Source organism: Dendropsophus ebraccatus, chromosome 11 (genome assembly GCF_027789765.1).
Source record: "Dendropsophus ebraccatus isolate aDenEbr1 chromosome 11, aDenEbr1.pat, whole genome shotgun sequence".
Lineage (NCBI taxonomy): Eukaryota > Metazoa > Chordata > Amphibia > Anura > Hylidae > Dendropsophus > Dendropsophus ebraccatus.
The window spans coordinates 15902203-15929125 of NC_091464.1; the positions used below are offsets into that span (position 1 = coordinate 15902203).

At 46.4% G+C, this 26923-nt stretch overlaps 1 protein-coding gene across 1 annotated transcript in view; it reads left to right on the forward strand.

Moving 5' to 3' along the window:
- CCDC80 (coiled-coil domain containing 80) overlaps positions 1 to 26923 on the forward strand; it is a 56180-nt gene that overhangs the window by 22713 nt on the left and 6544 nt on the right. Inside the window, exons 4-6 of the mRNA XM_069944666.1 lie at positions 1221 to 1357; positions 3076 to 3227; positions 12846 to 12949. Of these exons, the coding sequence (XP_069800767.1) occupies positions 1221 to 1357; positions 3076 to 3227; positions 12846 to 12949 (393 nt within the window). The remainder of the gene's footprint in view (positions 1 to 1220; positions 1358 to 3075; positions 3228 to 12845; positions 12950 to 26923) is intronic.

A 26923-nucleotide genomic window follows, 5' to 3' on the forward strand; every position in this document is an offset into this window, starting at 1 on the left:
CGTGTTTTCAAATATCATATCACTAGATCCTAAGGATTGTGCCCGATCGTGAGGCCCAGTATGGAATGAATGGAAACTATACATCAACCAAGGATGATGGTGCAACCCGTAAAAGGGGAAACCCAACGGCAGATCGGACAGTGACATCATAGTCTCATGTGTTGCTTTAGTCATTTGAATGAATTTAGTATTTTTTATGCTTTTGCTGTCTGCCCAAAAAAAGCTGCCTTTTCAAAGTACATTGTATAGTTGTGGTTAACAATACTGCCAACCTGATTATTAAAGAGACTCTGTCAGCAGGTTTTTGTTGTCCTATCTCAGGGTAGCATAAACTAGTGACAGAGAAGCTGAACAGAATGATATATCACTTACATTTTTCTATGCAGCTGATTCAGAGATATCCTCCTGAATAACATGGACAATAAGTAGTCCTCTCCATTATGTGCATGAGCTCAGTAGCCCTGGATATTCATGAGAAGCAGAAAACTCCACTCACCAGCTGCTGATTGACAGTTATCTATCCATGCTGTGTATAGGCAGCCAACTGTCAATCAGCAGCTGGAGGGCGGGGGGAGGGCTGTGGCAAGAATCCTGCATATTAGGAGAACTATTGTGAGTTTTTCTTAGTATTTACTAATCCAAATAGGCGCGGTCAATTCCGTATTAGGTGGCCTAATCAATATTGTAAATGAGAGCCGATCTACTAGATCGGCGCTTGCTCACTGAGCCTATCACATGGCCGCAAAGGCTGTATACATAGCGTTAGTGATGTCCGTGCAGTTCTTGCTTTAGAAATGTAATAATAAAGTATATATATATATATATATATATATATATATATATATATATCTCCACTAAGCCCAGTGTTTTCCTGTCTTTTCCCCACAACCCCATTAAATTAGGTCCCGCAGATTTACTAAAAGGTGCTTGCCATAAATATTCCCTATTGTTTTAGAGGCCCATTATTGTGTTGGAACCTGGACCCACTAAGCCGGTCTAGTACTCTGATGGGCCAGTTGAATCCCCGTGACCAGTGACTTGTAGGATTATACTGATGAGAATGCAGGTGAAAAAACTGCAGAATTTGTGTATGAAATTATTGATGCTCCCTTTCTTTAGTTACGGAAGATCAGCTCTGAAGGATAAACTGCTGCTCTGACAAGTAACATGCTGTGCATACATGAAAAGTATAACTATGTTTGTTATTAAACTCGCTGTAGATAATGAAAAACCAATGAAGGTCATTGGAGACGACGACTTGCTGGACCATGAGCTGATTACAGAATTAAGGAAAGAGTACGGGATGACCTACAATGACTTCTTCATGGTGCTAACAGACTTAGATATGAGAGTGAAAGTAAGTAGAAGTATATGTGAAGGCACACGCTTTAACCGGCGGTATTATCTTTGGCTGGCCTGAGATCAGTGATCTGTTTATTCTGCTCCCACCTAGCCAGAATCCTGCTCCACACTGATGAGGGGCAACACCCCAAAACAGCTGTCTGTAGATGGTTACCTGGCTTTGGTTTTTCCCTTGTCATTACATTGACTTATAGGGCCACTTAATATGGTGGTTTCCCTACAGGAGCCGCCCCTTAGCTGGGTCCTTCCTGGAGGGATATCTGGCTAGTTTCTGTGGTGTGAGGCTCCACGGGCTCTTTCTTTGCATATTCATGTTTCCCAGGGAGCAATGCACCTAGGATTTAACTGCATCGAGCGCATTAACCGTCAGCCGGCAATCCGACATCTATACAGAGTTGCTTCTGCAGCATTTACATGCATTTCTACAAGCTCCATTCAAATAAATGGGACAAATATGCCACTTGTAAATCCCTATATATTATATCCAGTGATCAGCAGAATTCTGCCTAATGGACATTTCTGAAAGTTCTGCAGGGAACAGCTGGACGTATGTTTTAAGTTAACATGTACCATGTCGTGGATGGCATACCACATCTGTAATAAAAGACGGTCTGTTTAAAATTCCTGAGTGTGCAAAGATAAAAATCCACTGGTGGGTAACAGGAAATTCTTGTCAAAAGGCCAAACCTGCTGGTTATTTACAAGGTCAGACCGAGCAAACACCGTGCCATATAGTCTAAAGAAACAGGCTATAAACTGATAGAAGACCAATACATATGTTTGCTCCAAGTGAATATTACACTGTGTGTGTTATATACAGATAGCAGTGTTCTGGTTTCTATATACTTTTTGACGTTGATAGTATTGTATTAAAGGAGAAGTCCGGCAAAATTTTTTATTAAATTGTTGTATTGTCCCCCAAAGTTATACAAATCACCGATTTATACTTATTACGGGAAATGCATATAAAGTGCTTTTTTTCCCTGCACTTACTACTACATCAAGGCTTCACTTCCTGGATAACATGGTGATGTCACTTCCTGGATAACATGGTGATGTCACTTCCTGGATAACATGGTGATGTCACTTCCTGGATAAAATGGTGATGTCAGGACCCGACTCCCAGAGCTGTGCGGGCTGTGGCTGCTGGAGAGGATGATGGCAGGGGGACACTGAGGGACACAGGGCACTGGAAGGACACTGAGCATCCCCCTGTCTTCATCCTCTCCAGCAGCCACAGCCCGCACAGCTCTGAGAGTCGGGTTGTGACATCACCATGTTATCCAGGAAGTGACATCACCATGTTATCGAGGAAGTGACATCACCATGTTATCCAGGAAGTGAAGCCTTGATGCAGTTTAGTCCATTGTGGTGACCCGCGGCTTCCGGTTTCCTGGCTACGAAGGCCGGCGGGGGGAAGGAGGGAAGGCAGGCCGCTTGCCAGGCTCGCGGCTGTGAGCTCTGCCCCCTCCCCTCTCTCAACTGCCGCTGTCACAAGATTGTAACAGCAGCAGGGGACAGAGGAGAGAGGGCAGACATAGGGACATCAGTGTATGGGATCATTATGATCCAATAAGCTCATGTCCAAAAACGACCTGGACATTGATGCATTAATGACCCCATGTCGTGAAAGGGCTAAAGTCCATTAAAAAGAGTGAAAGTCCTGTCTTCTATATATACATTGGCTTCATGCACCTTTTCTTTATTACGCAGCAATATTATGAAGTGCCTATTGCCATGAAGTCAGTGTTTGATATAGTCGATACATTCCAATCCAGAATAAAAGAGATGGAGAAGCAGAAGAGGGATGGAATTACATGTAAGAGGGAAGACAAGACGAGGTCGCTGGAAAGTTTCCTCTCAAGGTAAGATTCTCCACCAATAACGGGAACATGTGAGGGGAATGACTAGTCCTGATTCATCTTCTGAAAAATTCTCTGGCCAAAACAATTCTAGAACACTTCCTATTGAAAAGCAAATCCGCAAATTTACATCATGCATTAAACTTGCTCATCTCTAGAGAACTTTATTTATTGTCAGATTATAAAATAAATTTTAATACATTTTAAGTAAAATACATTGTTAGATCTATCACTGGCTAAGGCCCCCTTCATACATCCAAGAAACTTACCCATAGGAATTCTGGGCAAAATTGGGAACCTGTGAGGATTTTTCCTGAAGGGTGATCGTGCCAGAAAATATCTCCGGAAAATACAGGACATACAGTATATCTGTTTAGAATTCTGGCACAGATAGCCTATAGAAGCCTATGGGGACATCCAGAATTCCAGACAGCTCCGTGTTCACATCTGGAATCTGTCAGGAATTCTGGATGCTTTGCATGGTGGCCTGGGTGCTGACACTGGCCCTTTAACTGTTCTCGCTCCTAATCAGAAGCGCATACAGTTAATGGGACTCCAAAACCTTCCTAAACTTAAGTTATCAGTCGATAGATTTAACAAAATTGATTGTGAATCTGCAATTTTTTTTACCTTTCTATATTGTTTCATTACTTTGCCCACAAATGAAGGAGTCTAAGTCGTCCTCTCCATTATATTCTTGAGCTAAGTAGTCCTCTCTATGCATCAACATGCCCAGTTTGTAGGCTTACATCTTGGGAATACAAAGGAGAAGAAAGATACAAATTACAGATTTGGAATGAGCATTGTTCATCCGATTTACAGATGACTTTAGTTTAGGGGTTGAGGGAGGTGGGTTAAGGGTTTAAATGCAGCTGTTTAATTTACAGGGCCGGGAGCCATTTGCTCCTGACCCTGTCAATCACTAGCCACAAGAATCCGTTTTCTCCCTCCCAGCGCTGCATGGTGACATCCGTTGTGTGCACGCAGAGTCAGAACAGCGAAGGAGAAGCTGGAGGGGAACACCGCTGCACTGTTTTGCTGTATTGGCTTACATTCTAAATATACCTATTGGGTTATGCATATAGTACCTGAACTTTACACACATAATAATTTTGCATTTGTAATGGAAGAGCTTTGTCTGTGCTTTACTGAAATCCCTTGGGGCCATGGTAATGTACAGATCAGTAGTGCATATTGATGCCTTTATTGGATGACAGATGGAGGTCCAGATGATATGCCATAATTGTTCAATGGAAGAGTAACAATTTTCTTTATTTCTTTGTCTTCGCCCAGTTTCCTGGTTTTGTAGTGGAAAACACTGGTGGCTTAGTAGGATTATGAATAGTGTTGATCAAACCTGTCAAAATGTTCAGTTTTGGCATTTGATGCCACCTTAGGGCTGCCATGAAAGCATGGATACAGTCTATGGCCTATGGCTGTTTCTATGTTTTCCAGGACTTCCTAGGGTGGCATCCAACTTCTACACGCGGAGAATCCAACGGCGAACATTGCCACTGCCGAACCCAAACATTTTGACAGGTCTGCTTAACACTAATTATGAAGCCCAGTCACTTTCTGAAGGTATACAGGTCACGATGCTTGGAAGGATATATGGCAGTAGATACACTAACTACACCAGTCTGAAGTGATCAGAGACCTCATCCATCAACGGCAAATTAGCTAAAACATATCCATGTGTTCAGTCTGTTCTGTTTATTTAGAACTGAAGATTATCCACTTCAAAATTCTCTGACTTTTCTTCATCCAAAATTATTGTGGACAGGAACATTTTCATGGAAGAAAAAACATGAGCCTTTTCCAATCAATTTCTAGTACTCACATATGTTGTCAGTCTGGATTTCTGCCACCCACTAGAAGAACATCTGAATACCATCTATACGTGGACCCACCCACTAAGGGGAGGTACAGATCCAGGGGTTTAGGAAGAGGCCCCCTAGAAGTACAGAGATCTCATAAATGCAGCGGGAGACAGGAAGTCCTGCACACCACTATTCTACATAAAATCTATATAAGAGTTCCAGGGTTCAGGAAATTAGGCCAACACCCCATACTAAGAACAAAATGAACACAGTATACTAAATTTAATATTTAAAGTTTTATTCTGTATACCTTTAAAACATATTTACATGGACTTCATTGCTAGCTCTCTATATTGACTAAGGGTACTATTACATGGGGTGATTACTTGGGGTATATACTTACCTCTCCATGCTTCCATGCCTCCTGCCTGTTCCCATTGACCGGAGCCACCGCTGAAACTTCTACACTCATCTCAGAAGTTACAGACGGCTCAGCCAATCGCTGACCGAGATGGGACAACGCCCACAGCCAGTGATTGGCTTAGCCGCCTAACACTTCTGAGATGGGTGTAGAAGCTTCAGCGGCACCTCCAGTCAGCAGAGGAAAGCTAAAAGGACACCAGGGAGCATGGACAGGTAAGTATATGTCCACTGTTAGCTATTTCATCTGCACTACTGGTCCCAGGCGTTTGTTCTCAGTCAGGTGTGCAATCACATCAGTGGTGTAGGTGGTGCTCAGCATTACACATAGGTCTATAAAAGTATATACAAGAAGATTGCATACCGTGGCACTTCACCCTATAAGCTTTATCTTTATTGTATCCAAAAACACATAACATGACGTAGAGAAACGCACACTCCCTGCCAACTGTTTATCGCTATCAAGCGCTATCTCAAGGCATGCCAATGCCAAGACAATAACTCACATAAACAACAGACCACAGTGCACCAGAGGAAATTGCCACTAATGTACAGTGTCATTTCTGTTATGGTGTAATTATGGTAAATCTAAAGGCCACGCCCCACTAGGCCCCACCCACGCTTACAGAACGTATCAAGTGTAGCAAAAAGAAAAACATTACATTGTAGCAAATTTGGGGGGCAAATGTGGCTTATGCAAGAAAATGCACCTTTTTGGCTATAAGGCCCCTGGGACTATGAGAATTTCAAAATGTAGATGCTAAAAAGTTCTGCTTGTAGTCTGAAAAGTATATTAACACATAAAACTTTATAGAAATTTACAAATGCTTAAAGTGATATTGTCACCTGGGCGGGGCTTCACAGTAGTTGGGCCCTATCTCCCAGGTCTGTAGAGTGCCCAACTGCCATTAAGCTCCACCTACATGACACTGTCCACCAATGAAATGTGCAGCATTTAAGCTTGTGGATGATGCGGAGAACGACACATGGGGGTGACAAATATCACTTTAAGTATATAAAGTTACAGAGATATAGCAATTTTCAACTAAACTATGAGGCAAAGTAAGGGCTCAGATCAAGAAAACCTTTTATATGGGCACTGTCACCGATTGTTGGAGCAGGAGTTGCACTCGCTTCTTTCTTTCAATGGAGTCGGGCTCCATTGTAAGTCTATGGAGACCAACTACTGCAGCAAGACGGAGATTACAGCAAGGCGGGGAGCAAAGCAAACTATGTACCTGCCAGAGTTTGGAGAATTGAAGGAACCCTTTAAGTCACAGGGACATTTAACTATTGTTCATCTCAGCGTTCCTATACAAGGAGGATAGAGAGAAAGTTGAGGACGATTTGGTCACAGATGTAGAAGACTGATATGCAGACAAGGAACATGCGCCATCATAGCAACCGGGTTTGAAGGGGTCGTCCTACCAATGATAGGGGATAAGGGAATAGTTGCAGAGGGTCTCACTGCTGAGACCCCTGAAATTAACCAACAGGCGGACTAATAAAGATAGCCATGTACAGTAATGGACATGGTGGAAAGAGGTGCCCCGCTCTGTAATAACCATATATTTTAGCAATAAGCAGACCGAACACTATACTCTATAGTCAGAAAAGGGGGATCAGTAATCCAATGCTGTTTAAAGGGGTACTCCGGCTATTTTTTTTTTTCTTTCAAATCAACTGGTTTCAGAAAGTTATATAGATTTGTAATTTACTTCTATTAAAAAAATCTCCAGTCTTGCAGTACTTATCAGCTGCTGTATGTCCTGCAGGAAGTGGTGTTTTCTTTCCAGTCTGACACAGTGCTCTCTGCTGCCACCTCTGTCCGAGAGCAGAACAGCAGCAAATCCCCATAGAAAACCTCTCCTGCTCTGGACAGTTCCTGCTCTGGACAGTTCCTGACATGGACAGAGGTGGCAGCAGAGAGCACTGTGTCAGACTGGAGAGAATACACCACTTCCTGCAGGACATACAGCAGCTGATACGTTTGGGAAGACTGGAGATTTTTATATAGAAGCAAATTGCAAATCTATGTAACTTTCTGACACCAGTTGATTTGAAAGAAAAAGATTTTCGCTGGACAACCCCTTTAACCTATCACTGTGCTAGAGTATAGGCATGGTCCAGCTGGTCCAGGTGATGTCAATCAACGATGGATAAACATAAAACCGGGAAGCTGCAGTTTCCTTCCTTTGGGGGATGCTATGGCCATGGCATGATTATCAGCAAGTCCATCCAGGCTGTTTTCCATATTCAGTGTAGTTTGGTAATAGAGGGATGGCATAAGTCAAAGGCCTGCAGGGAGGGCAGAGGTCCTGTAACACAAAATCATTGCTGCATTGTATATACAGTATATATACTAATATATATATATATATATATATATATATATATATATATTAGGTCTTTGCTGACTGCAAAGAAACAATTTATCAGCCATTGGTGCATACTGTAATTACAGAGATCTGTGAATTGCACTATTTCTGCAGAGACACAACAGACGAGTGAGACAGCAGGGCTGCAAAGAGATGGTAATATCATGGAGAACACTCCCTCTGCTCCATAGTGTGTTCATTCTCCAGTATCAACAAGTGGTGTATTCTCTCCAGTCTGACACAGCGCTCTCTGCTGCCACCTCTGTCCATGTCAGGAACTGTCCAGAGCTGTAGCAAATCCCCATAGAAAACATCTCCTGCTCTGAACAGTTCCTGACATGGACAGAGATGGCAGCAGAGAGCACTGTGTCAGATTGGAGAGAATACACCACTTCCTGCAGGGCATACAGCAGCTGATAAGTACTGGAAGACTGGACTGGAGATTTTTTTATAATAGAAGTACAAATCTCTTGCACTTTCTGGCACCAATTGATTTTTAGTGAACTACCCCTTTAAAGTTTCTGTGCACACATTGTAAAAACATTGAATACACAGAAGACTATTTTCCCATAAAATTTAATATAGCACATTATTAGATAAGGAAGACTGCATGTTTTCTCCCTATTTTACAGCCACACTAGAAAAGCATTAGAAAAACATAGCAGTCTTCCTCCAGAAACAGTGCCACCCTTGCCCGCATTCTGTGTGTGGTATTGCAGATGTATTCCATTGAAGTGACTGCAGCAGAGCTGTAGTATCACACTGAGCCTGAGGACAGGGGTGGCACTGCTTTTGGTGGATTGCGGCAATGTTTTTCTAATCTTGAATAACCTCTTTAATATTTGCCTACAATGGATTCCTATTGTTTGTGAATGTGTTACTGTAATTTCACTGTCACTCATAATCACATCAACAGCTTAATGTTATAAACACTTTTTCTGACAAGCGAGTTATCAAAGGCAGCCGACAATCAGTCATTCTAAGAAAGACTTATTAAACTGAATTTCCATATCTTATTCTTTGAGGATGACAACCATAATCAAGATGTACTGCCTTAGGCTATATTCACACTACGTATATTTTCGTAAAACTACGACCGTTGTTGCCTATTGCAACAAAGGCCGTGATCAATACGAAAATATACGTGACGTTACCGCCTATGGAATCCCGGCCGGAGTGTATACACATAGGGGGACATTTATGAAAAGTACACCCGGGGCGTACACCAGGGAGAAGGTGCAGATTCGCCTCTTATTCCTGGTGTACGCCTGTCGTATGCACTGCTCGCCTGATGGGCGGGCCAGGGGAGCTTGTAAGGGGCGTGACAATGCGGGAAGGAGGTGTGGCCGGATTCAAAAAAGATCATCTTTAGCGCTGCTGAGTTCTGATGCGGGCGCATCACGGTGCGCCCGCATCAGAACTCCCCACAGCACACAATGGAGCGTGCAGCTGGAGCCGCTCGCTCCATTGTGTGAACTGACAGTTTTCTACAGTTTTCTCCATTGTGTGACATGTCAGTTTTCTACTATGTGTATACACTCCGGACGGGATTCCCTCAGCCTGCAGCGCTACGTAAGTACCGCAGAAATCACGGCCGTTGTAACAATGGTCGTAATTTCTTTGGAACTTACGTAGTGTGAACATAGCCTACTGAATCCATGCAGAGAACATCTCGCGGATTGCGTCGCTCGCCCCTGCGCGCTCCCACTTGACGCTCCACCCATGCTATACACTCTATTCTATGCTCAGGCAGATTCTGGATCTTGGATATAGTTGGACTTTTGCTTGTGGCTTGGCCGTCGCTCAGTAGTAACCCCAGTTTACCTTACTGACTCTGCACCAATATATACTTATATACATAATATATACATCTATCATACTAGAAGCAATTTCATAGACGTGGTAATAGGGTAGATAGTCCAGCACTCACCGATATGCAGTTGTATCTGTAGTTTATTTCAGGTCAGCAACACAGGGAGGGATTGAGATGGAGAAAAGGTGCGTGTGTCTTGCCTGGGACTGCTGTTTCGGGGTTAACCCCTTCTTCCGGCCAGACGTAAAATGGTTCAAAAGCAATAATACAAAGTATACCATCTGTTTTGTTAATTACCACAAATAGCACACAGTATTTATATCCAGGGACACTTCTGTAGTGTAGAGGTTTTCTATTGGAGTCCTTTGGGTAAAGATAAAATATTTCAATCATTGTAGAAGAACAGTCTCCAAGTAAGCAATGTAGCTCAAGTCTGTTACTTCAATACATTTTCCAGTGCTCCGCCAAGGAATTATGCTTTTCTCTATTCATCTTTTTTTCACAGAAGGAAAATATAATTTGAAAATTGACATCTTTCAAAAACGTATTTAAAAAAAAAACATAAAAAGAACAAAGATTTTTTTTGGTTGGCTCAGTCTGTATTGGAAATCTAATCACACAGTATAGAAGAAAGTAACATTTTCTTAGTTAATAAGAAAGACTGTAGTGTTACCCTCCATAGGAGACAATTCTCTGCAAACAAAATTCTTTTGAAACAAAACAAAAAGTCAGTGGGGCCATTCCTAACCCATTGTTCTAGAATACCATTGTCTGTTCTAAGCAGAGAACATGCTGGAAGTGGAAGTGGTTTATAGAAATGATTCCAGTCTTAGGGCCCTCAGGGAGCAATTAAGTGACAAATCAGGCAATTCGGAAGATTATCCCTTTAATAAAGACAGGGATAACCTGATGAAACGATCATCAGCTGATCGCTGCCTAAAAATCATCGGCTAGGCCGGGACAATAATAATCCTTATACCTTCCTGTCTATGCTCCCCGATGCTCTTCTCGCTTCTGCCCACAGCCGCCACTGGAACTTCTGAGGTCTCTGAAGTGACAAGCCACTCAGCCAATCAGTGGCCGAGACGGGACCGCTGCGGCCAGTGATTGGCTGAGCGGCCTGTCACTTCAGAGAGAAGTTCCAGTGGATAGATGGCAGAAGCGAAAAGGACAACAGGGAGCGCGCATATATATATATATATATATATATATATATATATATATATATATATATATATTTATATTTATTTATATATATATATATATATATATATATACGTTTTATTATTTAACACCAAAGCAAGGGTTGCACGGACATCGCTAATGAGAATATATATATTTACAGCCCTTGCTGCTCAATTATCGAGCCGTGTAATAGGATGAGTAAGTGAGCACTGATCTAGCAGATTGGCTCTCGCTTACATTATTGTAATACGGCCCTTAAGTGTCATTGTAAGCAAGGGCTTCAAGGGAATCTAGCAGCTGTTATTCACCTTTAAAACTGCTGACACTGTTAGGTGCTGTTAGGTCAAGGAGACACATGGTACCTTTCATATATCTGTCTGTGCTTCCAGAATGTAGAAAAATGTTTTTATTCTCTGGTACAAAGTGTCAGAGGCTTTTCCAAGCTCCTGAAAAGCTGCAAGCTGTAACACCTCCTTACTCTCCCCCTTACTGCTTGACACTTGGAAGCTGAGTCCCAAGCAGGGTCATGCGTGTGGGGGGTATGAAGTGCGGAGGTTACAGCTTGCTTCACTTCGTGAGCTCAGGAAAGCCTCTTAACTCTTTGCACTATAAAATAAAAGCCTTTTTCTATGTTGTACAAGTACAGACATATATATGAAAGGTACCATGTGTCTCCTTGACCTGCCAGTTATCTAACAATGTCAGCAGTTTGGAACATGAATTGTAGCTGACAGATTCCCTTTAAACAGGGACCTAAAAAATGGTGAAAGTAGCACCTATTGTGGAGTTCCTGGCATGTGTTGCCCTGAGGGGTTTGGTCCCTTTTACTCCCACCAAAAGGCAACTGTACAATTTGTGAATAAAGACTTCTGCAAAAAGAATTCTTGTATGTGGTGCTCTTGCCAAATTACACGCTATTCAGACCTGTTGTCAGTAGATGAAATTAGAAGACTTCTCAAAATACTTATCATAAGGCGATCTAATCATTTCCCTCAGTATTACAGCAAAGCAGGTTTTACTTTTATTTTAGCAGAAAGAGAGATCGACATCTAGTGATTCTCTTCTTCTCTGAGAGGTACCAACTGGGGGGGTTTGGGGGTTTAATTTTGTAAGGGTGTTAATCTGCAAGAATAAGACATAGCTGCTTGTAAAGGCTGTATTAGATGGTCCCGCCTGCATGGTGAACGAGTGCTGGTCTCTTACTGAGCCTATTGCATGGATCAATAATCATGTGGACAGGGTTGCATGGACATCAATAGAGATGTCTGTGCAGCTGTTGCTTAAAGGAATACTCTGGCGTTGGTATATAAAAACTATTAAAGATGTTATGCTAACCTCTCCATGCACCTTTGGTTTCATCCTGCCGTGCCTCTGGGTCCCCGCTGATTACAGCCATTGCGACACTTCCGCAGACTAATGTCTCTGCAGTGACAGAACAATTATTGGCCACGGCATCTGAGGCAGCGGCTGTGGTCAGCGGGGTACCCAGAGACACAGCAGGAGGACACCGGGGGAGTGTGGAGAGGTAAGCATAACATCTTTATTATTTTCTGTATATGGATGCCGGGGTATCTCTTCACTCAGTTAATAATTTTTTTAAATTGTTGACAGACAGTGATCAAATGATGAGCTCAGCTGATCATTGTCTTTATTACACAGGGCAATGTCTGCATGATTCGGCGCATAATCACTCCATATAGTAGGGCCTTTAGGGGTTAATCTTCTAGATTAGCTCATAACTGCTTGTAAAGTGGTAATTTGCTAGGAGAGGACACAGCTTCTTGTAAGGAGTTTCTTTTCATACACACCACAGCCAGCCTGCAGCAGGCACAGAGCTTTCATGAAACAGACCGCAGACTACCATAGCCTTGGATAACTAGAGTAAAGGTATGCACAGTCTAGTCATACCCCATAAAAGTCCACCCTTATTTATAATTTACTATATAATTACCTTATTGTGATACATAGAACACTCATATATTAATTTTCTTTAATTTTTTTAAAGGTTCCGCTGGAGAAGACGTCTGCTGATTATATCTTCAGCCAATGATGAAGAGTGGGCTTACCAGCAGCAGCTTTATGCACTGAGTGGACAAGCTTGTAACATGGGTAAGTGTGATATCCAAAAACACATGAAATGTTCTGTGTATTACAAGCCGGTTTTAACAAATTCCCTGCCAGTGCACAGACAAGCTGGATATATGTACGCCTCAAGATAAATCCGTGTGCATCTGGGCTGCCCCTGCGCCCATGATGAAATCTTTGCCAGCTCAGATTTCAGCTACAATTTATGCCCCCTCCACATACAGCTGTGCCCTCTTCCTGTCAACCTTCGCAATCCTAGCATAAATTTGGCATAATTTTCAACGTTTTGCCAGATCTGCAACAGACACAACCATGACTGATGGTTAAGGGGGTATAGAGAGGGCAATTGCAGCGATTTTTTTTCAGCTTCTATCCAGTAGGCTGAAGCAATCGAGCCTTGATATAATGGAACAATGCAGTGCACATGTACTGCATTGATCTGTATGAGCTCATAGAAGTCCCCAGCAAAAGTATGTAAAAAAATAAATGTTTTTAATATATAAATAAATCCATCCTATAATAAAAGTTTAAATCGCCCCCTCATGAGTCCTTTTGGCCTCGGCTATTGAGACTGAGCAGGATTCAGGATTAACACTAGTTAAAGTATTACTGTTATTTAAAAACAAATCTAAAAAAATGCAGAGATCACAATTGTTTAATGGTATCACATGCTCTTTTCTTTTATTGTGTGAGGCTATGTTCACACAACGTAAGTGTCATATTAATCATGGCCGTTGTTTCCGATTTGCAACAACGGCCGTGATTAATATAACACTTACTTTGTGCTGCGCTCTATGGAATCCCGGCCGGAGTGTATACACACAGGGAGGGATTTATCAACGTTAAAAATTCTATTTTTTGGAGTAAACCGGGCAGATGCGAATTTTTGCGAATAAAATTTTCGCTTCTACTTAGTTTATGCCGTTCGCGCCGGGGGGGTGGGGAAGGGGTGGGGAGGTGGCAGAATGAGGGCGCTGACTCTAGGTCCGCAGAATTTAGGGTTTTATAAGGAAACCTATGCCAGCTCAGAGCTGGTGTAGGTTTCCCTCCGTGCGCTCAGGATTTATTTACAGGCAGTGCCCCTCTACATAAATCTGCGTACTGTCGGCGCTGCAGGAGCATTTTTTTTTTACATGTCAGTTTTCTGCGGCCACTATTCATTAAATAGCAGCCGCACAGAACCTGTCAGTTCACACAGTGGAGCCGCATGCTCCATTGTGTGCAGCAGGGAATTCAGATGCGGTCGCACACTGATGCATTCCGGGTCACGGAACAGCCGGTGTCTTAAGCCATATGAATATGGCTGGACACTGTAGTGTGCTACTTTGAGCACCTATATATGCAGCCTACATTTGTCTCAATGCCTCTGGCTTTGCATAGGGAGGGGGTGGAGTCTCATCCCTGCCCTCACTCCTTAGTCCAATAACTGATAGATGATCATCCTGCGGGCTCTTAAGAAGTCATCTGACTCAGGACAGTCCACTTTCTGTTACACATGAAGACATACATTTCTGGTAGTTTGAGTGCTGGTCATGTGGCCCAGCTGCAGTAATGACATGTATAGATGCGGCTGAGCTGGAATAAAACAGATGGCACTGTAGGAGTAGGGGTAGCAGCATGCAATTGCAGTGTCCCAGAACATGCAGACTACTACTCCTATTATGGCCATTTCTCTTGCTGTGTCAATGCCTGTTCTGGTAAGTGTTTGCACTGCAACTGCTGCTGGTTTTCCCCTAGTATTCTCTGGTATTGTGCATTTTCATGTGTATTGTCATGTATTCCTGTGTATTATTACAGTGTACAGTGGTATGCAAGGCTGTTGATCACGTGACCTGTAACCATGGTTCCTCCAATGGCCGACTAGTTCTGGCCAGGAGCAACCATGTGACCTCCCACTTCCTCCTAACAAGTTAGTCTTCCCCCTGCTTCCAGGCAAGGAGGATGTGTGTCGTCCCTCTCCTGCCTCAGAGGAGTTGGGCTTCTTTTCTGCAGCCTTTTCACCATAAGAAGAGTGACTGATTCTGCTGCTGTATTCAAGTCTTCGGCTGTATCTGCCTGCTCAAGTGACCGGATTCTTCTCTCTCATCTGGGTGTCATTCCGTTATCTCTCCTCATCGCTGCAAGGATTCACAGCAAGTATTATTCTCAAGCTAATCCACCCAGCAACGCTATTTCTCTCATACTCCTACTCCCATCATCCGGCACGTATTCTCACAGCCTATGCAGCACCACTCCTGCTTTATTTGTCAAAGCCTGCTATATACCCGGTTGCATCCGGACAGAACTGTTGCTACTAGTTACTTCATCTATAATAAAACCGCTGTTACTGAACCCTGGCATTGGTGTCCACTAACTGGTGCCCTGACTAAGTGCAGCGAAGAATCGCATGCCCATCATCACCCGCAGATTCCTCAGACCGGCCCTACAGCTGTGCTGCCCTCAGGCCTATACCGTGACAAGTATACACCCTGCAGCTGCCCCGGTCATTGCCCGCTCATAACACCAGCACTGCGGAAGTGGCCCCCAGGGGCCAGGGCATCGCATTTGGCGTCACGAACAGGATACAGACTGTGTTGTGCCAACTGTCAGTGTCCCCAGAACTGTACTGCTACCCCTTATCATCCTCAGAGACTCTGCTATTGCCGCGCTGCGGCCTGCTAAGGGGTCAAGTCAGCTTGTGACGCACTGTCTTCGCGCGCGCGCGCGCTCCACTCAAGCTCCGCCCCGGCCCTGTAGTATCCAAGCCTCTGTTGCAGGAGGGAAGGAGATTGTGCCCGGACCGCCGGAAGTGTTGGTGCTGACTTCCGCCCTATCCCTCTCCGGTCCCGGACACCCTGCCTATCGGTGCCTGCTGTTCCCGCAAGCTCTCCTCACCTCTGCTCTCTTCCAGACGCTTTACACCAGAACCCCTCATCATGTCCACCGGCCATCACAGTGACTCTGACGGGTCCGGCAGTCCGCCGATGGCCCGGCGAAGACTTCCCGCGGCTCCCGTTGCTATGGCTACCGCAGCGGTCCCGTTCTTCATTGGGCCCAACAATCTTCCCAGTTATAAAGGGGAACCCCACACGTTGGCTGATTTCAAGGAAAAAATTTCCCGCACCCTTGAACTTGTCTCACTCTCTCCCACTCAGCAGGTGCAGTTGCTGCTAGGACAACTTGAGGGTCCCGCTGCAGAGGAGGTGCGGTCGTGGCCAGCTACGGAGAAAGCTAATGTACAACAGATCCTGGCCCGGCTGAGTAAAGAATTTGAGGTACAGTCACCCACGGAGGTCCGCCTTAAGTTTTATGACCGACGACAAAGGCCAGGTGAGACCCTCAGAGACTATGCACTAGCCCTCCAATCTGCCTACCGGGCCCTGAGACAGGTTGATACCATAGCCCCCTCGGCTGTGGAGAGTATGATCACTGACCGCTTCATAGAGGGGGTGGACTCTAGACTCATCCAGAGCCAACTGCGTATGCTAGCTGCCCAAAACCCTACAATGCCTTTCCTGGACTTCAAGACTCTGGCTCTGAGGGTGGTTGGCATTGACAATCCCTGTGCCGGCTGTACTCCAGGTTCAGATTGCCCGGACCCGGTGGGATCTATACCCTCACCTCCAGTGCCCAATATGGTTCCGCCGGTTTCCGCTATACAAGCTGCCCAACAGTCTATCCCGGCTAGCTCACCAGCGATCCCTGCTCTCCTTACGCAAGTGGTTGACTCTCTCTGCCAAGCCCTAAGGGGGCTACAAGGGGCCTATCCAACACCTCCACCACCACAGGACCCCTGCCCTGAGTATGCAGTTCCCGATCGGCCTCCTCCACAGAGACTTAGATCCCCTGAGCGCCCCTATTGCCGCCACTGTAGGCGACATGGACACTACCGCTCCCAATGCTATCAGTTAAACGGGGCTACCCCTGGGTCCGAGGGCCAATACCCAGGAGGTCGAGATCCAGGCCCGCAGGAAGCACAGTGGTTCTCAAGGTTCCTCTCACAATGCCCGCATGTGACTCTCTGGGTGGACGGAGTCCCCCTGGAGGCTCTGGTAGATACAGGTTCCCAGGTTACCACTATCCCGAGGCATGTGTTTGAAGAACATTGGGATCTGAGAACCCTAGGTCCAGTTGAGAAATACCGTCTGAAACTTATTGCTAGTAATGGTCGTCCTATTGTGCAACTAGGTTACTGGGAACCCACTGTCTGCATAGGGAAGCAAGAGCTAGCACGTCAGGGTATCATTGTTACTGAGGCTCAGGGAGATAGTAGGACCGTGGTATTAGGCATGAATATTATCCGTCATGTATTCACTGAAGTGTTGGATGCCTTGAATGCCTCTATGTCTTGTGCTTCTCCTCAGTACAGGCAAGCCGTCCAGAAGACCATTAAAGTGCTCACCGCTCAGCGGAAGTTTGCCAATCCTCGAGGAGAAATCTGCCGTGTCCGCACTAGAGATGCTCGTCCGATCATCATCCCAGCTAACAGTGAGTTCCTCATCTGGTGCAGGGTCCGTCCGGGCCTTAACAATGCTGACTATGTGGCCCTTCTGGATGCTATTGAAATTGAGGGGCAACCTCTTGTCAGGGCCGCTAGAAGCCTGGTGACCGTCTCCAATGGTCAGGTCCCTGTCCGTCTGGTGAACCTTGGAGACTCCCCAGCTGACCTACCCAAGTTCACCACCGTGGCCATGCTATACCAACTCGATCCTGAGGACATCGTCTGTGAGGAGACCATTGCCTATCAGAGATCCATCCGTGGCACTCAAAGGGACTCAAACAGGGCTCTCGCCCCTTGGTGGGACGAGCTCCATATTGGCGATGCCAATACCCCACTTGAATACCTCCACGGCATCCTCAAGGTGGCCAAAAGGTATCACGAGGCCTTCAGCAAACACTCTCTCGATTTCGGAAAGACCAATCTGGTCCAGCATCGGATCAACACTGGGGACCATTTGCCTATCAAAGAGAAACATCGGCCAATCCCCCCTGCCAACTATCAGCAGGTCAAGAAACTGCTCAAGGAGATGAAAGACTCTAACGTTATCCAAGAAAGTCAGAGTCCGTGGGCTGCCCCTATTGTCCTTGTGAAAAAGAAAGACGGTAACATCCGGTTCTGCGTGGATTATAGGAAGATAAACACAATCACCCACAAGGATGCCTATCCTTTGCCCCGGATCGAAGAGTCTATTGCTGCTTTGGGGTCAGCCGCCTACTTCTCCACCTTGGACCTCACCAGTGGGTACTGGCAGGTGCCCATGGCACCCGAAGACCGTGAGAAGACGGCCTTCACCACCCCCATGGGGCTCTTTGAATTCACCAGCATGCCCTTCGGTTTGTGCAACGCCCCCGCTACCTTCCAGCGGTTGATGGAAAGGTGTCTCGGCCATCTCAACTTTCAGAGTGTCCTGCTCTACCTAGATGATGTGATTGTCTATTCACGTACCTACGAAGATCACGTCCATCATCTGGCTGAAGTGTTCCAGGTCCTAATCGATCACGGCCTGAAAATCAAGCCTTCCAAGTGCCACCTTCTCAAACCCCAAGTGAACTATCTGGGGCATGTTGTGAGTGCTGAGGGGATACAACCCGATCCAGAGAAGATCTCGGCTGTGGAACACTGGGATACCCCTAAGACAGTCAAGGAGGTGAGAAGTTTTCTGGGATTTGCCGGCTATTACCGCCGCTTCATTCCCCACTTTGCCCAAGTGGCCGAGCCCCTCAATGAGTTACTCCGGGGTTGCCCTCGAGAAAGCTACAACCGACGGCTCCCCGTCGAGTGGTCCGAACGGCAGGAGATTGCCTTTCAAACCCTGAAACGCCTGTTGACTACGCCTCCTATCCTGGCCTACCCGGACTATAACCTTCCTTTCCGGCTCTACACGGACGCCAGCTTCCAAGGCCTGGGAGCTGTGCTGTCCCAGGTTCAAGATGGCCAAGAGAGAGTTGTAGCTTATGCCAGCCGGAGTCTTCGGGGCGCTGAAAAGAACGACAACAATTATAGCTCCTTCAAGTTGGAGTTACTAGCCCTAGTGTGGGCCGTCACCGAAAAGTTCAAGGACTACCTGGCTGCCACCCCTGTTACCATCTATACGGATAACAACCCGTTGGCGCATCTCAACACTGCTCGGCTGGGCGCCCTGGAACAGCGGTGGGCTTCTCGACTGGCCAATTTCCAGTTTGAAATTAAGTACCGCAGTGGCAAGGCTAATGTCAATGCAGACCTCCTGTCCCGACTACCCAAGGGCGAAGAGGCCCCAGAGGACAGCGATTGGGAAGATGTAGAAATGCCTCCCTTCTACCAAAGGTTCGCTACCCAGAGTGCTATTGATGCAGCTAGGCCTGAAACGCCTTCGCCTCCACCTAGGGCCCCGCAAGACTTGGCCAGGTGGCAGACCATCCAGGAAGAGTCCCGCGTCCTGGGGGAGATCTATGACTACCTCTCTACTGGTCGGGTCCCCATGCGGATAAAGAGGCCCTATCCTGATGTCGAGCTAAGGCGACTCTGGAGGCAAAGAAAGAGGCTCTTCCTACAGAAGGGACTGATCCTGCGGAACTCTCTTGACCCGGTCTCCGGGGAGAGGTGCCACCAGATCCTCATTCCCCGACGAGACGCTAAGATGGTGCTAGATGCCTACCATGACCGGTCCGGTCATTTCGGGGTACACAAGACGGAGGCCACTATCCGACAGCGGTTCTACTGGATCGGGATGAGGGCTGACATCGAGAACTGGTGTGCCGAGTGCCCTGCCTGTAATATCTCCAAAGCTGGGGGAAGAGAAGTCAGGGCCCCTTTGCATCCAATCACCTCCCACCGGCCGAATCAGCTAGTCGCCCTGGACCATGTGAAGCTGGCCCCTACAAGATGCGGGTATACCTACGCCCTCACCATGGTCGACCATTACTCCAAGTGGGTAGTCGTGGTACCTGTCAGGGACTTGACCGCCAAGACCACCGCCCTTACTTTTTACAAGGAGTATGTAAAGCACTATGGGTGCCCAGAGTCTCTGCTGACGGACCGGGGACCGGCCTTCGAGTCGCAACTTTTCCAGGAGCTGTGTGCCTACCATGAATGTAAGAAGCTCCGTACCACGGCCTATCACCCTCAAGGGAATGGTCTGTGTGAAAAAGTTAACCAGGTCTTTATCAACATGCTCCGAACGGCTTCAGTGACGAAGAGAGTAGAGTGGCCCCACTTGTTGGATGAACTAGTGGAGATCTATAACAATACCACTCATTGTTCCACTGGCTACTCCCCGTTCTACCTGATGTTCGGCCGCCAAGGCCAACTTCCTCAGGACCGTGCTCTGGGAGTCCAAGCTCCTGACACCTTCAACCCCCTACCTGAAACTGACTGGGTTCGGGAGCATCAGAGGAGAATCCAGGATGCCCGGGAAATTGTTGACCGGAGGATGGGGGAAGCTCAGCAGCGCCAAGAGGATGCCTACAACCAAAGGGCGAATGCCACACCACTACAAGTGGGAGATAAAGTTTGGCTAAAGAAATATCATCGCTCTCACAAACTTGAAAGCCTTTGGGAGCCTGAGCCCTATGTCATCTCTTCTATCCCTTACCCAGAGACTGATGTGTATGAAGTAAAAAAACCAGGGCTAGCCCCGCAGACGGTGCACCGGAATAGGATAAAACGTTGCACTAAGGAGGACCTACAGGGCCTTACAGCACCGTGTCCGGTACCTGCATCCACACCTCCGGCTCCCCCAGCAGCTCCAGCTAAACCTCTCTCTCTGGAAGAAATGTTCCAAGTTGAACCGTTCCTCATGGCCATAGGCTATCCAGCGGTCCCTGTACACATTCCAGTGGCCCCTCCACTTCCAATTGTGCCTCCAACAACTCCAGCTCTACAACCAGACACTGGGCGTGATCTTCCACCTGTACCTGCACCAATCACTGTTGAAGAGGATCCTCCGCTGAGACGGTCTGAGCGCTCTACCAGAGGAATTCCTCCACTTCGCTACAGAGACCAGAGTCCTTAACTGTTTCACCATTCTAGTGTATGCAACGTTCAAGGTTCGTGCCTGGTCCTCCTGACCAAGTTCCCTGTACTAACCAGCCATGAGCTGATGGACACTTACAGTAACAAAAGGTTCTCTAGTGCCTGTCCCAGAGCCTTTTACATGGACGATGTCTAATTGCCTAAAAGAGACTCTACCTCACAGAGACACTTAACCCATTCCTTCCTAATGCACTTTCCTGTGATTGTGTGTTCCACACAGGGTATTATTGCACTTATTTCATTATTGCACTTATTGTACTATTGCATTCCAGTGTTATCGAAGTCTTTGTATTTCCTCCTCTGAGTAAGCACAAGGTTACATAGATTGCCTCAGAGTAGAGTGCCTCTTTTGTAAAACAGTATATTTTCCAGTGTCTAAGACAGATAGCTCCTCCTCTGAGTAAGAGAAGTCAGTTTACATATACCTCAGAGAAAGTCCAGTTTATGTAGGAGTGTATTTTCTCATCCAGTCTCAGTATTGTGTATTATTATCATATCTATAGCTGGAAAGATTTAGTTGAGCCAGTTTGTATTCAGATTTTTTCTCAGATTTTCATTCAGATTTCTCTCAGGTTTCATTCAGATTCATGTGAGCCAGTTCTCCTCAAGACCTCGCAGTATTTGTTGTCTTTTGTGTTTCCCTTCCTTTTGTTTCCAGTATTTGTTTACCTCTGTCTTGTCCCAACGCAGTAGTTATCACACATAGTCTTACCTAACATTCACACTGGTCCATACATATTGCACCTTGGATACCCTTTCGTGTGTTTGGCCTATTGAGTAATTGTGTTGTATGATTGACCGGTATGTAAGGGGCCCCCATGTATGTTTGCTTTTATTATTTTGTTCTTTTCTCTTCCAGGTATCCAAGACACTACTCAGACACGCCAAGGTAGTACACAGGTCTTCACATTCTCCTCCAGTAGGGTAACACATTTAACAGAAAACCTACTGTCTAACTGGCTGGAATATTGAGGGTCCCCCGCCAGCAGTTAAGTTGTCCTGGCTTACACGTCAGATGGTTCACGCACTAGCTACCTGGTCGCCAGAGTACGTTAGGCACCCCTAGGTGAAGTCCTGCCACTAGGGTTTCTCATCCTCTCTCTCTTCTCACCTGTGCCTTGGGCGTGGGAAACACACACCTCATCACACTCACACTCATCATTCATTCCTGTTGTTTGATTGTCCAGTCTATTCATGTTTGCTGCCTTCTAGATTCGCCGAGGTCGGCTCAAATTTGCTAGGGAGGTATGCAGTGTCCCAGAACATGCAGACTACTACTCCTATTATGGCCATTTCTCTTGCTGTGTCAATGCCTGTTCTGGTAAGTGTTTGCACTGCAACTGCTGCTGGTTTTCCCCTAGTATTCTCTGGTATTGTGCATTTTCATGTGTATTGTCATGTATTCCTGTGTATTATTACAGTGTACAGTGGTATGCAAGGCTGTTGATCACGTGACCTGTAACCATGGTTCCTCCAATGGCCGACTAGTTCTGGCCAGGAGCAACCATGTGACCTCCCACTTCCTCCTAACAAGTTGGTCTTCCCCCTGCTTCCAGGCAAGGAGGATGTGTGTCGTCCCTCTCCTGCCTCAGAGGAGTTGGGCTTCTTTTCTGCAGCCTTTTCACCATAAGAAGAGTGACTGATTCTGCTGCTGTATTCAAGTCTTCGGCTGTATCTGCCTGCTCAAGTGACCGGATTCTTCTCTCTCATCTGGGTGTCATTCCGTTATCTCTCCTCATCGCTGCAAGGATTCACAGCAAGTATTATTCTCAAGCTAATCCACCCAGCAACGCTATTTCTCTCATACTCCTACTCCCATCATCCGGCACGTATTCTCACAGCCTATGCAGCACCACTCCTGCTTTATTTGTCAAAGCCTGCTATATACCCGGTTGCATCCGGACAGAACTGTTGCTACTAGTTACTTCATCTATAATAAAACCGCTGTTACTGAACCCTGGCATTGGTGTCCACTAACTGGTGCCCTGACTAAGTGCAGCGAAGAATCGCATGCCCATCATCACCCGCAGATTCCTCAGACCGGCCCTACAGCTGTGCTGCCCTCAGGCCTATACCGTGACAAGTATACACCCTGCAGCTGCCCCGGTCATTGCCCGCTCATAACACCAGCACTGCGGAAGTGGCCCCCAGGGGCCAGGGCATCGCACAATATATGGACTAAAAAGGAAAACGGAGTGCTTCTTTGAGGTTGTGTTCATACTGTACATTCTTAAGATACATTATCTGTTGGGTGAACTCCCATGTCTCTTAATGAGTTACAAATCAAAACAAAAATGAATGTTAGAAATGCAAAAGCACACACTGTGAATACTGCCGTAATGTTATTACTGAAAACTGTAGGCAGGTAGGTTAAACTATATTGTATAGCATGTAGTAAATCTTTCCCCTATGACCGAGCCAAGTTTATATATAATAAATCCAGTTGTTTATGTAGCAGAAAGGGAACTTACAAACTTTGGGGGAGAGTTGGAAATGAGATTGTAAGTGTTACACCTTGGAGCTTTTCCTCGTGATTCACTAGGAAAGAATGCACAAGGATAACATGCCGGCTGCAGATAAAGGCCACTTGGCTCACAGTCTACATTCATTTTACAAATGAAGAAATTTAAATATGACTCAAGAACATTTTGGAGACCTAGAATGCTAACGTTCTAGCAATATTCTAGCAGTGTCATTCGTTTCATCCCGGCTCATGTGCATTTATACATCTTGAACCCCTTCATTGTGTGCAGCTGTATCACATGGTCCCTGTCTAACCACCAGTCGAGAACTTGCTCTCCTGTGTAGCAAGGAGCTCAGTCTCCCATGTGCAGATGAGCATGATGGCTAAGTGGGGAGCACTGCTGTCTTGCAGCACTGGGGTCCTGGGTTTAAAGCGACTAGTACCATCCGTTTGATGAGAGTAAATCCTTACTGATCGTGTCTTTTAAAATGTGGCTGGTGCCTTGGTTAGAGCAAAAATTATCTTTTAATCTGCAGCCAGTGGCGTAGCTACCATAGAGGCAGGGAAGGCGGTTGCTATGGGGCCCGTGGAGGGAGGGGGCCCAGGGAAGATAAGAGCCTCCTGTGTCCTTTTGCTTAACCCCTTATTAACTGCATTGAGTAAGTGACCCAGTGTTCTCTAACATGCTGCAAAACAAAAAAGGGTTAATACAGAAGACAATTAGCTCTCTGCCCATCTACTCTGATAACCTCTAACCTCTGTTCTCTGAGTTCCTGCAGAGGTCAGGGGTTATCAGTGCAGGAGTAGCAAAGGAGAGAGCTAATTGTCTTCTGTATTAACCCTTTTTTGTGTTGCAGCATGTAAGAGAACACTTGGGTCACTTACACACTGCAGTAAATAAAGGGTTATGCAAAAGGTAGTCTGCTCCTGCACCTATGTATATAACCATAGGATTCTGCCTCTGGCCACAAGAGAATTTTTTTTTGGCCACATCACAGAGTGTGTATATATATATATATATATATATATAAGTGTGTAGTGGAGGGGGGGGCCCATACAGTTTTTTTGCTATGGGGCCCCATGAATCCTAGCTATGCCCCTGTCTTCAGCACTGTGTCATATGGGCGTAGCTAGAGTGTCTGTGCCCAGGTCTGCAACGCCTCTCCTTTCTTCCTCCCCACCCTGCATCATTAGGAACGCCCCCAGGCGTTTTTCATTGTTTTCTAAAAGCCATAACTCTTTTAGGCCATTATTGGCCACTATTTGCCCTTATTTTTCCATTGTGTGAGCATAGCCTTAAAGGGAACCTGTCACCCCCCCGTGCCCGGGTGACAGGCTCCCGACCCCCCGTTAGAGCCCCCCATACTTAACTAATCCCGCCGGGTCCCGCCGGGTCCCGCTGCAGCCCGGCGCGCGCGCTGAGAGATGAGTCCAACGCTCATAGAGAATGACGGAGCGCTGGACTCTCCTGTCATTCTCTATGGGTGTTGGACTCATCTCTCAGCGCGCGCGCCGGGCTGCAGCGGCTGAGATCTCCGTCACCCGACCACCTCCAGAAGCGGGACCCGGCGGGATTAGGTAAGTATATAAGGCTCTAACGGGGGTCGGGAGCCTGTCACCCCGGCACGGGGGGTGACAGGTTCCCTTTAATCTCCTCCGGCGGATCCACAGTAAGGTAACGTCACTGCAGCCTATGCCTGATGCTGCAGGGACATTAATTTACGCCACAGGATGACACAGGCATAGAAGCTGCGCCTGTGTCATCCGCAGCGGGTCCTGGCTAACCCTATAGATACTCACGACCAGGGGCGTAGCTAATGTCTCCTGGGCCCTGGTGCGAGAGGTCAACTTGGGCCCCCCCCCCCCTTTCACAACCAAGTGATGCTATCGGTATTATTTTTATATATATATATATATATATATATATATATATATATATATATATATATTATATACACACACACACACACCAAGACAGATATTACCAATAACACCTGCATATAGTAAGAGAAAATATTATCACCATACATATTACCGCCATACTGTTATTGACCAAATCCTGTACACTGGGACAAATATTACTAATATATAGGAAGGAAATGTTACCGCCACACCAAAACCACTACCATCACCACCATATTGTTACTGACCAAATACAGTATACTAAATCCAATAAAACACAGTACCAGATCACAAGTAACAAACATCACCACATACTAACACTACCACATACTGACTGATACCACCACCGCTGCTACTGCATAAGATCCACTGTACACAGATCACTATCACCTCATCCAGGCAAATAGAGGCAGACCCAGCTCTATACAGGTTGTATACACCATATACATTACAGTGCAGTTACATCAGGTGACTCACAGGGGACGTCTTCTCTGATCGGAGTTCTTCCCTTTTCATCTTCTCCATCTGTCCTCTTCTCCGAGCCACGAATCCACAGAATCTGCCAGACAGACATATTAGGCTCCTCACTCTGGCACCATCCTCATCTCTATACACACTGCACATCTGTACTGGCCCCTTTACACCCTCATTTAGTGGGTAGGCTAACTCTGTGACCCCCTTATAGTATATGCCCCCCTCTGTGTAGCCTCCTTATAGATGGTCCCCCCCTGTGTATCCCATATAGTATATGCCCCCCCGTGTATTCCCTCTTATAGATGGCCCCCCTGTGTTGTCCCCCTCATAGAAGCCCCCCCCATGTTGTCCCCCTTATAAATGGCCACCTATGTTGTCCCCCTTATAAATGGCCACCTATGTTGTCCCCCTTATAAATGGCTACCTATGTTGTCCCCCTTATAGATCCCCACATGTTGTCCCCCTTTATAGATGGCCCCCTCTCTCCTTCCCCTTATAGATAGCCCCCTCTCCCCTTCATAGATGGCCCCCTTTCCCCTCTATAGATGGCCCCCTCTCTCCTTCCCCTTACAGATAGCCCCCTCAACCCTCATAGATAGCCCCCTCTCTATAGATGGCCCCCTCTCCCCTTATAGATAGCCCCCTCTCCCCCCCCCCCTCTTTATAGATGCCCCCCTCTCCCCTCATAGATAGCCCCCTCTCTATAGATGGCCCCCTCTCCCCTCATAGATAGCCCCCTCTCCCCCCTCTCTATAGATGGCCCCGTCTCCCCTCATAGATAGCCCCCTCTCCCCCCCATAGATAGCCCCCTCTCTATAGATGGCCTCCTCTCCCCTTATAGATAGCCCCCTCCCCCCTCTAGAGATAACACCCTCTCCCCCCCCCTCTCTATAGATAGCCCCTTTCCCTCCCTCTCTATAGATGGCCCCCCTCTCACCCTCTATAGATAGCCCCCTCTTAATAGATGCCCCCCTCTCCCCTCATAGATAGCCCTCTCTCCCCCCTCTCTATAGATAGTCCCCTCTCCCCCCATAGCCCCCTCTCTATAGATGCCCCCCTCAGTGCAGACAGATTTTAAAAAAAACACATACAACTCACCTTACAACCCGCTCCCCCGTCGATCCTCGCTCCTCCTGCAGCCTCCGTCTTCCGCCCGACTGATGTG